A 12,073-nucleotide genomic window follows, 5' to 3' on the forward strand; every position below is an offset into this window, starting at 1 on the left:
TTATTCTGCACATGCTTGGAAAAGATTAGAGGAAACATTGCCAATGGGTCCCTCTGTTTATATTCCAGGGACCTCTCATCAGAGAGGGACCAAGTTTGTTGTATTATATAAGAGCCTCTGCCACCCACCGTTTCTGGTGAAACCACCTCATCCAAAACTCTCTGCGAACTCAAGATTTTTTGAGATTTGACTCACATTCTCTTTTTTCCTCCTCCATTCTGTTTCATTCCTCAGGCTGCCCCAGGACCTCTAGGCTGCTCTTGGGTCTGCAAGCACCAAGACAGCATAAAAGAGGCCACACAACAGCCCAGCCTCCCAGAGGTTGGATCCCATGGCAAGAGATCTGGAGAGCATTTGACTTTCTCCTACCTACTGGACCTACCTGGTTCTTCAAGCAGTATCTATCTATCCTCACAATACCCGTGAGAGGCAAGGCAGAGCTATTATCCCTACAGCTGGGAAACTGAGGCACAGAAACTACAAAGTGGTTTGCCCAAAGTCACTCTGGGAGTCTGTAGCAGAGCAGGAAATTGAAATTTTGCATCCAGCTAGTGCAGTAACCACTAGGCCAGTGTTTCCCAATTTTATTTGGCCACAGAACCCTTTCAAACTCAAAAGAATTTTGTGGAACCCCTAATAGCAGTCTTATATATGGAGCTGAAAAAGTAGACCACAAATAAGTAAGGATAATAATAAACAAATGCTAAACAAGGTCATGAGATCAACACAAATGAAAATTGGTTTCAATCAAATTCATAAATGCTTAATATTTATTATTATTATTTTAATAATATCATGTTATTGTAATGGAATTTTCTCGCGGAACCCTTATTTTCACTTCGCGGAACCCCAGGGTTCCCTGGAACACCATTTGGGAAACACTGCACTAGGCTGTCCATCCTTCCAGCTTTCTTACTGGAACCTGAAGTCTGATCCCGTGCTGAGGTTCATCATTCAAAAGTCTCCTTTTCAGCTAGATCGTGGCAGAACTTCTTGGCTTTGCTCATTACAGCCTTGCAGCCCAGATTAGAAGTGCTCCAGTGTCACTCTATTAATAGAAACACCCTCCAGGAATCACACAACTGTCTTTAATAATAAAAGCGTATGTTTATTTCTGGACATAATGTTCCTCTTTTCCAGAGTGCAGAGACACAGGCATGCCGCGTTGCCAAGGTTTTTCTGGTCCCTGTACGCTTTGTACCACATACACGATTAACACAAGAGCACTGACAGGCTGATGCCATGGCGGAGGGTTTGGTTTCGGTGGATGCCTTTGCCTGGAAATCACAGAAATGTATTTGACAGGGCTCAGGCCTGGTCTGATCCAGGGGATTTGCTCCAATTCCACCACGCAGGACGGCTGAACCCTTAGCACGGGCAGAGTTGGGCAGTACTGGCTGGGTTCTTCATCAGGACCATGCACCCAGGGATGAGTTATACATGTTTCTACTCCACAACCGGTCACTGAGTACTGGCAAGCTGGGAAAATCCCCAGGGAATGACAAGGCTTTAAGCCCCATAGGTTTCCATCCTCTTTGTAGAACCCCTTTATTCGGATCTGGAGTATTGCTTCCAATTCTGGGCCCCGCATTACAAAAAGGATGTGGACACATTGGAGAGAGTCCAGCGGAGAGCAACAAAAATGATGAGGGGGCTGGCGCACATGACCTATGAGGAGAGGCTGAGGGATTTGGGCTTATTTAGTCTTCAGAAGAGAAGAGTGAGGGGGGATTTGAGAGCCAGGTTTCAACTACCTGAAGGGGGGTTCCAAAGAGGATGGAGAGAGGCTGTTCTCAGTGGTGGCAGATGACAGAATGATGAGCAACGGTCTCAAGTTGCAGCGAGGGAGGTCTAGATTGGGTAGTAGGAGAAACTAATTCCTTAGGAGGGTGGTGAAACACTGAGATGGGTTCTTCAGGGAGGTGGTGGCATCTCCATCCCTAGAGGCTTTTAAGTCCGGGCTTGGCTAAAAATCATCCTGCCTGGGTTGATTTAGTTGGAGTTTGTCCTGACTTAGGCAGGGAGCTGGACTCGATGGCTTCCAGAGGTCTCTTCCAACCCTAGGATTCTATGTATCTTTTCTTAGCCCACACATCATATCCCTTTAACAGGGTTAGAACCCTCCATTAGAAGCTATTTAGTTAAGGTGGCTCTCCTTTCCACCGGACAGTCATGCCCATTTAGAGACCGTTCTCCTGACATCTCTTTCTGGTCATCCTATCATGAGGCTGGTCCTAGCCACTGCCGGATGATTTGAAGACAGGTCCCATGTGCTCTTCAATGGGTCGGCAAGACACATGGACGCATAGGCAAAGGGGAGAAACAGGACAAGCCGGAGCATGCGATTCATTACAGCACCATGGAACCTGGGACAAAGCCATGCTAAAGACACACCTAGGGGTATGTCTACACTACAGCATTATTTCGAAATAACGCGTCGGGACACAAAATGCAATTCGAAATAGCGTTCTGCTATTTCAAAATAGCGCGTCTGCACTGATAGGACACTGAATCGCATTTAAGGCCGGCCGGAACCGGTTCTGGCAGGGCATCAGGTCAGGAGTTATCTTCTGTGGCTGCTGCCTGAGGCTATCTGAGACCTGTGCTTAAAGGGACCCCCCGCCTCCCCCCCGACAGCCGGTTCTAAGAATGTGCTGCCTGCTTGCTTCCTACTTTGCTGAGGGACAGCAAAGCATTTTTTTCTTTGCGTGCTCTATTTACCCTCACTCAGGACACCACAGCACTCTGCAACATGAAGCCGGAGCCGCCCCTGGGCACTCTGGTGCTTCCCCTGGATGTGTTGCTGCGAGCCTGGCAGCACATTCTACAGGCAATAACATTCTCCCTGGTGTGCCCCACTGGGGGCTTGTGCCTCATTCCTCCCTCACGTCCTTCCTGCTGTACAATAAAAGACACATGTTCATTACAACAAAGCCTCTTTATTGAACAAAACTGGGGGCGGGGGAGAATGAAACTGAGGTGAGACCGGGGAAAGAAGGTGGGAGAGGAGAGGAAGGAGGGTGGGAAAGGGGAGGGGGAAACCTGGGAGGAGGGAGCTGGCAGGGGGAGGCAAGGGGAGGAAGGGGGAGGAGAAGCTCAGGGCTCAGGGTTGGGGGTCTCACCAGCCCAACTGTCTCCCAGCACCGCAGGTGCAGGGGCCTCGGCATCCCTGAGGGTGTGGGGATGGTGGGGAGGAAGAAGCGGGAGCAGGAGAAGGAGTGGGAGGAGGAGCGGTAGCTGGGGAGGCAGCAGGGGCTGGAACAGCAGGAGGCAGCAATCCCTGCCCCAGGGTCGATGACCACCTGGGGGGCATGGACCGTCCTGCCCCCCAGGATGTGGTCCATGGCATGAAAATAGGGGCAGGGGTTTGGGTCTGCCCCTGGTTGGGAGCTGCCCTCTGTGGCCCTGCCATATGCCTGCTGCAGCTCCTTGATTTTCATGCAAACCTGATCCTGGGTTCACATGTGGCCTTTAGTGGCCAGGCTGGCTGCCATCCGCCTGTAGACGGTTGCGTTCCTCCATTTAGTGCGGAGATCATGGACGTTGGAGGCATCCCCCCAAACCTGAATTAGGTCCCTGATCTCCGCACTGGACCAGGCAGGTGCCCACCTTTTCCGGCCCCTGGCAGGCTCCTAGGAGCTGGCAGACTGGTCCTGGGGAGCGGTGGAGGGCTGGCTGGCACTGGCTGCCTGGCTCATTCTGGAGTCACTGGGTCAGGTGCAGTGACTGCTGGCTCTGGGCTGACAGGCTTGGAGCTGGCACCGGCACTGTGGCCAGAGTCTACCCCTTTAAGGGCTCTGGGGAGTGGGGGAGGGAGAGGAGTTTTCTTGGTTGTGTCCAGAGTGGCCACCAGGCACCCTGGGAAGGGCTGGAGGCCCCCTATTCGAAATAAGTCTCTACACAGCACTTATTTCGAAATAGTAATTTCGAAATTGGCGCTATTCCTCATGGAATGAGGTTTGCCAATTTCGAAATAGCCGTGTGGCTGTGTAGACGCTGGTAAAGTTATTTCGAAATAACGGCTGTTATTCTGAAGTATCTTTGCTGTGTAGACATACCCTCAGAGCTCAACATTACCAGTGCCTCCATGATGCAAACAAACAACTCTACTCAGAATTGAACAGCGCTCCAGACTCTACTAGCCTCAAACAAGAGAACATACTGCCTACTGGACAAAACAGACTAACAAATCCCACACCAAGCTGGATTACTACAGAACCCTTCAAAAATGCAATACACAGATACCTTATTTCAGCAGAAGGTGTAAAATACTGTCAAACTCTTCCCCTACAGGGAATCCATAGGTACAAACCGGAAATAAAAGCCAGGCAACTTAGGGCCCCAGGAAAGCCCAGAAGGAAAGAGCTATGTGGTGTGTGGGAGAGAAACTGACTTTGAAAGACATTTTGCAACATAGTTCTTGGAAAGAGGCATATGGATCCTGCTAAGAGGCAAGGAAGGGAAACAGTGTGTAACTTGGGAAGAAAGAAAAGTATTGTAAACCAGACTCACGATACATGGCAACCAGCACCACATCTGAAATGGCCAGCGATTCAAAATGGATGTGTTAGGGCTGGGGGAAGGTTCTAAGATTTGTAGTGTTGTTGTGGGGAGAAGGTCTTGTGATGAAGGCAAGGGACTGAGAGGCTCCTGGGATCTGGGTCCCCAGCTCTGCCACATATTCCTGTGAGCCCTGGGCAAGTCATTTAATCTCCCTGTTCCTCAATCCTCTAGCTGTAAAATGGGGATAATACTCTATTTTATCTGCTAAGACTATAGGCTTTAGGAGGCAGGGTCCTTTACTGTACATCCAGGACCTGAACTGATAGATCCGGGATCTCAGCCAGAGTGTCTACATGCTAATAATAAGTATGTCTATTTTAAATGGGTTTTTAGTTTTAATTTGTCACAAGGAGACATGTATGGGTCTGAAACAGACATGTTCTGGGCCTCTCCTTGTATTGCAGTTCCTGAAGCATACTCACACCAGAAGGCCATACTTCTTATTTTGGCTGCATAAATGGCATCCCATACAAATACTGAGCTATTTGGCTCAATCACGTTCCCAAGCTCTGGGTTACTCGTTACTATTTCGAAAGCCACACCCAGACACAGTCACTGGATATACTGTGAACACATGATGCATCGTTTGTCGTCATGCCGATTAGGGATGTAAAATCCCGGTTCATCAGTTAACCGGTTGAATGTTAGGTTGGCCGTGCTGGACCTGGGAGCTGGCTTTGCTGGTTCCCAGCCCCTGCCAGAGCAGCCCCTGTCTACAGGGCGCCTGGGCTCCCCACAGACAGAGGCTGCTTGAGATGAGAGCTGCTCCTGTCCACAGTGAGCTCGCTGTGGGGCTGAAGCAGCCCCGGTAACCATTACCTATTTCAGGTGATACCAACCAGGTAACCGATTAACCTTTCAAATCCCGAATGCCGATAAAGTGATTGACAGTGTGGCAGGAAAGAGCTGTTCAGTCTAGTGCACTGGTCAATTTATACTTGCCCAGTGCAGATTTCTATTAGCAGGATGGGGATTTAGTTAGAGGGGTATTGAGGATTTCTTATAAAGGATGCCCCAATAGGCACGTCTAAGGCAGTTAGAGAATGGTGAATACTATTGTTCCAGTTGCCTGACACTGAGTCTAAAATCTCTTGAACCAAATTCATTTTCTCATGTAAAAAAACCCATTGACTTCACTGAGGTTACAGCAGGGATGAATTTGTCCCCTGATGTTAATAGGCACCTAATGGTCTTTAAACCACCGGCGCTATACAGCTGTTCCCAGGGCAAAAGCTTGACACTGTATTATCTCTACCTCTTGGCAGTATTTGTCTAGATTATCCTGCCAACAAAGAATTGCTGGGTTGAACTGTTAAACAAGTAACCGTCTTGTTAAAAGGTTTTTTAAGAAGGTGGCAACACTCTCAGACATGCTCACACTCTTCCACACCCTGCCTCTGCTTTGTTGCCAAAAGAGCAGTTCTACCCGTTGGTCGGACTCACACAGTGACGCCTGTCTCACACACCAGAGCCCGGTTACCCCCTTGGACATCCCTAGAACAGCTGCTTTAAAACATTCCCCGAAAACCTGAAACAAGAGGAGAGAGCCTATCGAGTGCAACTCATAACCAAATGTGCCCTTGCAAACAGCTGAGACCATTCAAGAATGGGTGAAACTCCTTCAGAAAAGGACCAAGACATGATGAGGGAAGCATCACAGACATCAGATGCAATGCCATGACTAGGTGATGACTGCAGAAACCACAGAGATACAGATGCTAAGGAATTGGACAGAATTCTTCCCACTGGAAAAGTCACGGGAAAGTGGGTATGCCTGATATGAGACCACAGGCCATTACTGTGATGTGAATTGTGTATCAGTGCAGGGGCAGAGTGGTTAGCGAGCACAGAGATGTGCTCCCCACTTTGGGAGATGTGGGGTTCTATTCCTTTCTCTGTCACTGACTTGCTCCTGGGCCTTGGTCAAGTCCTGCAGCTGCTGATTTTCCACCTGGAAAACAGGCGTAATGCTACTTACCATCCCTTTAAGGAGGGTCGAACTCCTCATATGACAAACACTAAGGAAGGGCAAAATATGGCCCTTGAATCACACATCAGCCCATCCTGATTAATACTGCTGCATTGGAAGCCTGATCCTACAGAAGCCAATGAGAGCGGGATCTAGCCTACAACAAACTCTGCTCTTACAAGCAAGTGCTAAAAACTCATTATCTGCTAAGAGCTGATGCAAAGCACAACACAAGGGAAGCCATTTGCAGTGCACAGTAACAGCAAGTTTCACTAGGCCTACAAAACCCAGAGCTATACTATGTATTTTTGAGCATCATGTCCTGGCACCTTACCTTGTAATTACCTATTTACCCATAGTCAGAAGTTCGGCACTCTTGGCCTTAAATTTTCAAGCACCTAATGAATTTGGGGGCTTTAGTTTCCGGGGGCTTTAGTTTCCAGGGGCTCGACCTGAAACCCCTTAAAAGGAGCCTGACTTGCACATGGTGGATGCTTTGCATTTTCTGAGGATCTGATACCTCACAATTCAATTCAATCACAATCTGAAACCACCGAGGGGCTTTGAAAATAAAGGTCTTTTTGACCCTCATTCCTCTGCAGAATGCCCAACAGAGAACGCTAAGTGGGCAGCAGAATAGACGTCACTGCTGGTCCAGTGTAAGCAGGAATTGGCTCAGCTAGAAGCCAGAGACTAGACTGAGTTAGAGCATTACTAAAAAATCATCACATTAGAGCAGATTTCTTTCAGGAGTCTTGCCTTTACCGAAAGAGGTCGGGGACACAGCCTGTTCCCACTGATCTAACTCATAGCGCAGGAGTGGGAAACCTATGGCCCAGAGGCCAAATCCAGCCCTTGGCTTGCTTGGATCTGGCCCCCGAGGCTCTGGGCTACCCCCCATCCAGACCCCACTCCCCCACTTCACTCCGGCACCCCCTCTGCTGCTGCACTCTCCCACCAAGACCTTCTGCCCCAATCTCCAGCTCACTCCTGCACGCTCCCTCCCTGCCAGATCCCACACCCCAACTATGCTTCTCCACCCTATCTCCTGCTCATCCCCAGCCCACTCCTACCACCTTCCCAGGCCCCCCAACCCACTCGTAAACTCTCCCACCCAGAGCCCACAGCCCGAGCCCCCTTCCTGGCAGCCCCCTCCCACACACTTGAACCCCTCATTTTGGACTCTCCCCCAGAGCCATCGGGACCCACAAAAACTACTAGTCCAGGTCCCCCTAGGCTCTGGTGTGTGAGGAGAATGTGGGGAGTGTCTTTCTGCTCTCAGGCGGGGGTCATGTCAGTGAGGTGTTGGGTGGTGGTTGTTGTTTTCTGCGGTGCCCCCCTGATTTTTCTGTGGGTCAGTGGCCCCCGACCCAAACAGGTTTCCTGCTCCTGTCCTAGTAGCACCCTTGGTCACTGGAATAGTGGATGTCCACTTTTCTGGTGGGAGCCCCCATCTTGTGTTGGATGAGAAAATGGGCAGTTCTTGGCCCTCACAGCAGGTCTGGTACAGCTGCTGCCCTACCCGACTATGCAAATTCCAGCTGCTTTTGGGCAAGCTGGAGGCACACAGTGCTAGGGCATCTGTGTTTATATGTTCTCAAAGCTAGTTTAATAACCCTGGCAGCCATTTAGGAGGCCAAAAGAGTGTGAGGTCTGGGCTTCTCCTGGCATGTCTGACTGCCACCCTAACACCCCAGGAAGAAGTAAACAAGCGAAGAAAGCACCAGACTGGGAGTGAGGGTTCCGGCCTCAACTCCGCCACCAACACACAGTGTGACCTTGGGCAAGTCACTTCCTTGCCCTGAGCTTCTGTTTGCCCGGGGGCAGAATGAGGAGAAAGATACTCCCCCAGTTTGTGACATGCTCGGGGGTCTTTGGATGATCCATACGCACAAATGGACAGTGCCCACCCCAGATGATTTCATTCTCTGTCGGCATTATTAAAATGCCCGTCACCATGATGGGTAGGGGCCTAGAGTGTCATGCACGGGGCACAGCGGGCAGCCAGCAGGTGCTGGGGGAATTGTGTAATGCTTTATTGCGTAGAATAGCCCTAGCTACTGTTACCAGTGGCTATATTTGTTCTAGCAGGAGCTGGGGAACAGGAGGTGGTGTCTGATCCTCTGAATAATTGCTAGGGAGCCTGGCTCAAGAACTACTGTTCTCTGGACAACGCCATCCCCTTATCTCAAGCCTAGGTGCAAAGGGCTGGGAGGTTGTGTAGGAGAAGTCCATGGTGTTTAAATGTCCCTCACGTGGAAAGACAGACCCAAGGTCTGACCTAGTATTGCTGGCAACACCAGTGAGGTACACGCTGTTCTGGATCAAGCTGCCATCCTGGCCCAGTTCAACATAAGTACAGGCTGCCTTACTGCCTCACACGGGGAGCCTGCAAAATGGGTGTCTGGAGCCTTCCTTCCTCTTTACCCATCCCTGAAGGTCAGTTACGTACGAAACATCACCCCAGCCCACATTCTGGGCCCACCAACCTCCTGTCCTTCACAGGCTCCTTCCCACTGGCCTACCTCCGCCTCAGGACCACGGCTCTCCTTACCTCCCGTAGCAAGGTCCCTCCATTGATGGAATCCTGCTGCTGCTGAGCGATGGTGACCCCCAGCACCAAGGTGTGGATGCCACAGGAGACAGCCGAGATGAGCACGATGGGCGTGAGACGGAGGGGCAAGGTGATGAAGAAGGAGAAGATGAAGAAGGCCTGCCAGCCCACTGTGTCACTGGCCTGGTGGAAATGGGCAAAGTTGAGGCCTAGGTAGCAGAATATCTGGGCGGCGATGAGAATCCAGAGGATGTAGGGCATAAATCTGCGGGTGACGCGGTCCGGCAGGAGCCCGTACTTGCATAGGACGAAGAGCAAGATCTGGGCGGCCAGGCCTACTGAGGCCACCACGATGGTGGCCAGCTTGTCCGTGGTGTAGAGCACAGCGCACATGACGATGACGTAGCAGTCGAAGAGGGCGGCAAAGACCACCAGCACCAAGAGGGTCTCGTGGCGCTGCCGCCGGAAGTACGTCTGGTAGAGATTCTCCAGGGACTCCGGGGCGAAGGTGAGCCGCATGAAGCGTGGCAAGCAAAGGCACGAGCCCGAGTTCCTGACGGTCACCTCATGGGTCCGGCCCACCCCACGTTCGGGGTCGGAGGGCAGGCTAACCGAATAGTCAGCAGAGTACTCGGCAGAGTACTCCGGCTCGGTGAAAGCCCTGTTCCCAGGCATTCTGCCTGCCCACTTTTCCCTGCCAACCCTTGGAGAACTGGTCCTGTCTACGCCAACGGTTATGCCGATGGAGCTCTGGCTCCCATTTACCTCAGGGTAACCAAAAGGCGAGGGCAAGGAGGCAACAGCAATGGCATCTCGGTTCTACACCCCTCCTCCCCAAACCCACGTCCTCCTCAAGCCAGATGTTCCAATCGGAAACCCAGGCGCCAAATGGGGGAATGTGCCAATAGCCAACAGGGAGTCTCCACTGCCTCCCCCTGTGCTGCAGCTGTCAACTGGCTGCTCTGTAACACCCCTGCCGGTCCCACTCACGCCCCTCTCAAATGTCACCAAAAATCAGATTAAATTTAACGAAAAAATTGGCTGGGCTCCAAAGAAACAGAATCACGAGCTGCAACTAGCAACTCCAACCACCCAGCTCCCTCCAGCCGCTCCCCACTCCTAATCAAAACAGCTTTTCGAATACAAAAGACACATGCACCTCCCCGGATCTAATTAGCAGAGAAGCCAGAGTTTGGGGTGTCTCTCCTCCTTTCCCGTCCCAATTTTTTCCCTTTTGGTCTTCTCGGGACTGCCTGTCCCCAGCAACCATTTGCAAATTGAACCCCGGGAAGATATTCCTCAATGCACGGGGGTCTCAAGTCCCTGAATCACGCCTGCTCCCCCCTGCACATGGGGGCCAAGAAATAAACAGCATTGGCCGGCCATTGCATGCACCTGGTGGGGCTTTGATTCTCATCCAGCTGTTAACAGGAAGGGAGGAAGGTTTGTATCCAGATGTTGCCTACAAAAAAAAAAAAAAAAAACGTGTGGGGGGAAGGACAGTCAGCAGAAGAGGCACCAATCTGTCCAAACTGTTGTTTTCAGCTCCCTCATCACTCCGGATGGCCCTTTCCCTGGCCTTGGCACTGGACAAGGCCAGCTCTTCCCTCTCACCATCAGTGCAGACAGGAACAGAGGCGGGGAAGAGTCTTCAGCTCCTTTGGTTTAGGCCTCCTTGAAATTCAAGCTAGGCTGGTGGGAAATGGTCGTCTCCTTCCCCGGGAGAGTGCAGGCGTGGGTAGACCCTGGACGCCCCGCGGTGCCGCTACGATCCCCTGCCAGTCTCCTGTTTGCTCTGCCTTCGGTTCGCTCCCGGGCAAGCCCGGAGGAGAAGCCGGACGGGTGACAGAGTCCAAGCGAAGCAGCCGTCTCTTTAAGAGCTGAGCGCCCTTCTCAGCAGAAAACCCCCGTCAGCGCGTCTCCTCTGCCGCTGGATCCTCTGCCCATCCATCTTCAGCCTTCCTCCCTTTGCATCCCTGCTCCACGCCCAGCCGCGGGTGCCTTGGGAAGCCAATGCCGCGATGGAAGGTGAACGGGGGGGGGGGGAGGCTGAGGGTTGTGTCGGTGGCAAGTCCCTTCTCCCCCCCGGGAAGCCCCACAGGGTGTCTTGCTGGAGTCTGTGCGCAGAGGCGGGCTGGGAGCGGATCCGTCAAGCACCGGCACCCGGCGAACACACGAGGGAGGGGGCGGGGGAAGGGGCGTAGCTTGAAATTATGGAAGGGAAAATAAAATCAAACAAGTGCGGGGCTGGCACACACACGTGCACGCACGCGCCCGCCCACCAGCTGCTGCGCGGTGCAAGGGTCTCTCCCCGGGCACACGCGCTGTCGGAGGGGGGGGGGGGGCTGCCACGGGTGCTCCGCTGAAGACAACTTTATTATGGGGGGGGGGGGGCTCGTGACAATGAGGAAGGGGGTGGGTCGGGGGAGATTCCTCCCTAGGTGTGCGGAAGGGGAGAAGCCCCTTCTCCTCCTCCCCCCCCCCCACACAGAAGGGGGGCCCCGCCAAGGGGAAGCGAGCTTGCAGCTGCCGGGCGGGCTGTGGCTGCAGGGGGAAGGCTCCCTGCTGCAGCACGGGTGAGCCAAGGGGAAGGGGGGAGAAGTTTGAGCGCTGCCCCCCCCCCCCCGCAGCTCTCCTCCCCCCGTCCCCCCCGTCCCGGGCTCGCTCTGCAGCCGCCGCGCGATGCCCCCACCCCGGCCCCGTCGCGGGGAGGGGGCTGCGCCTGGCAGCAGAGCGGAGGAGGGGCCGCTGCTGGAGGGGGCGGGCGGGAGCGTGGGGAGGGGCTGGCGCACGATGCAGCGGCAGGGGGTCGCTCGGTGGCGACGCGGGATTTGCCTGGGGGGGCGCGATGCTGAATTGATGGGGATGGAGGGGAAGCTGGAGAAAAAGCACTGGGTGGGGGCAACTGGGTTGTGCGGGGGGGGGGGGGGGGCGGGCGGGCTGCAGGGCGGAGGCAGCTGGTTGTGGGAGGGTTGCTGTGTAAGCGG

General features: G+C 53.0%; 1 protein-coding gene across 2 annotated transcripts in view; it reads right to left on the minus strand.

Moving 5' to 3' along the window:
• Positions 1-11,266, minus strand: part of ADCY3 (adenylate cyclase 3) — a 110,355-nt gene extending 99,089 nt beyond the window's left edge. The window contains exons 1-2 of one of the 2 annotated variants that reach the window (XM_075923299.1): positions 10,701-11,266; positions 9,087-10,548 (exon numbers count right to left, since the gene is read on the minus strand). In XM_075923299.1, the coding sequence (XP_075779414.1) occupies positions 9,087-9,761 (675 nt within the window). In that variant the 5' untranslated portion in view covers positions 9,762-10,548; positions 10,701-11,266. Of the gene's footprint in view, positions 1-9,086 lie in introns of both variants that reach the window. The other variant, XM_075923298.1, reaches the window with a different exon arrangement.
• Positions 11,267-12,073: the final 807 nt, after the last annotated feature.

This window comes from Pelodiscus sinensis, chromosome 3 (assembly GCF_049634645.1).
Source record: "Pelodiscus sinensis isolate JC-2024 chromosome 3, ASM4963464v1, whole genome shotgun sequence".
NCBI lineage: Eukaryota > Metazoa > Chordata > Testudines > Trionychidae > Pelodiscus > Pelodiscus sinensis.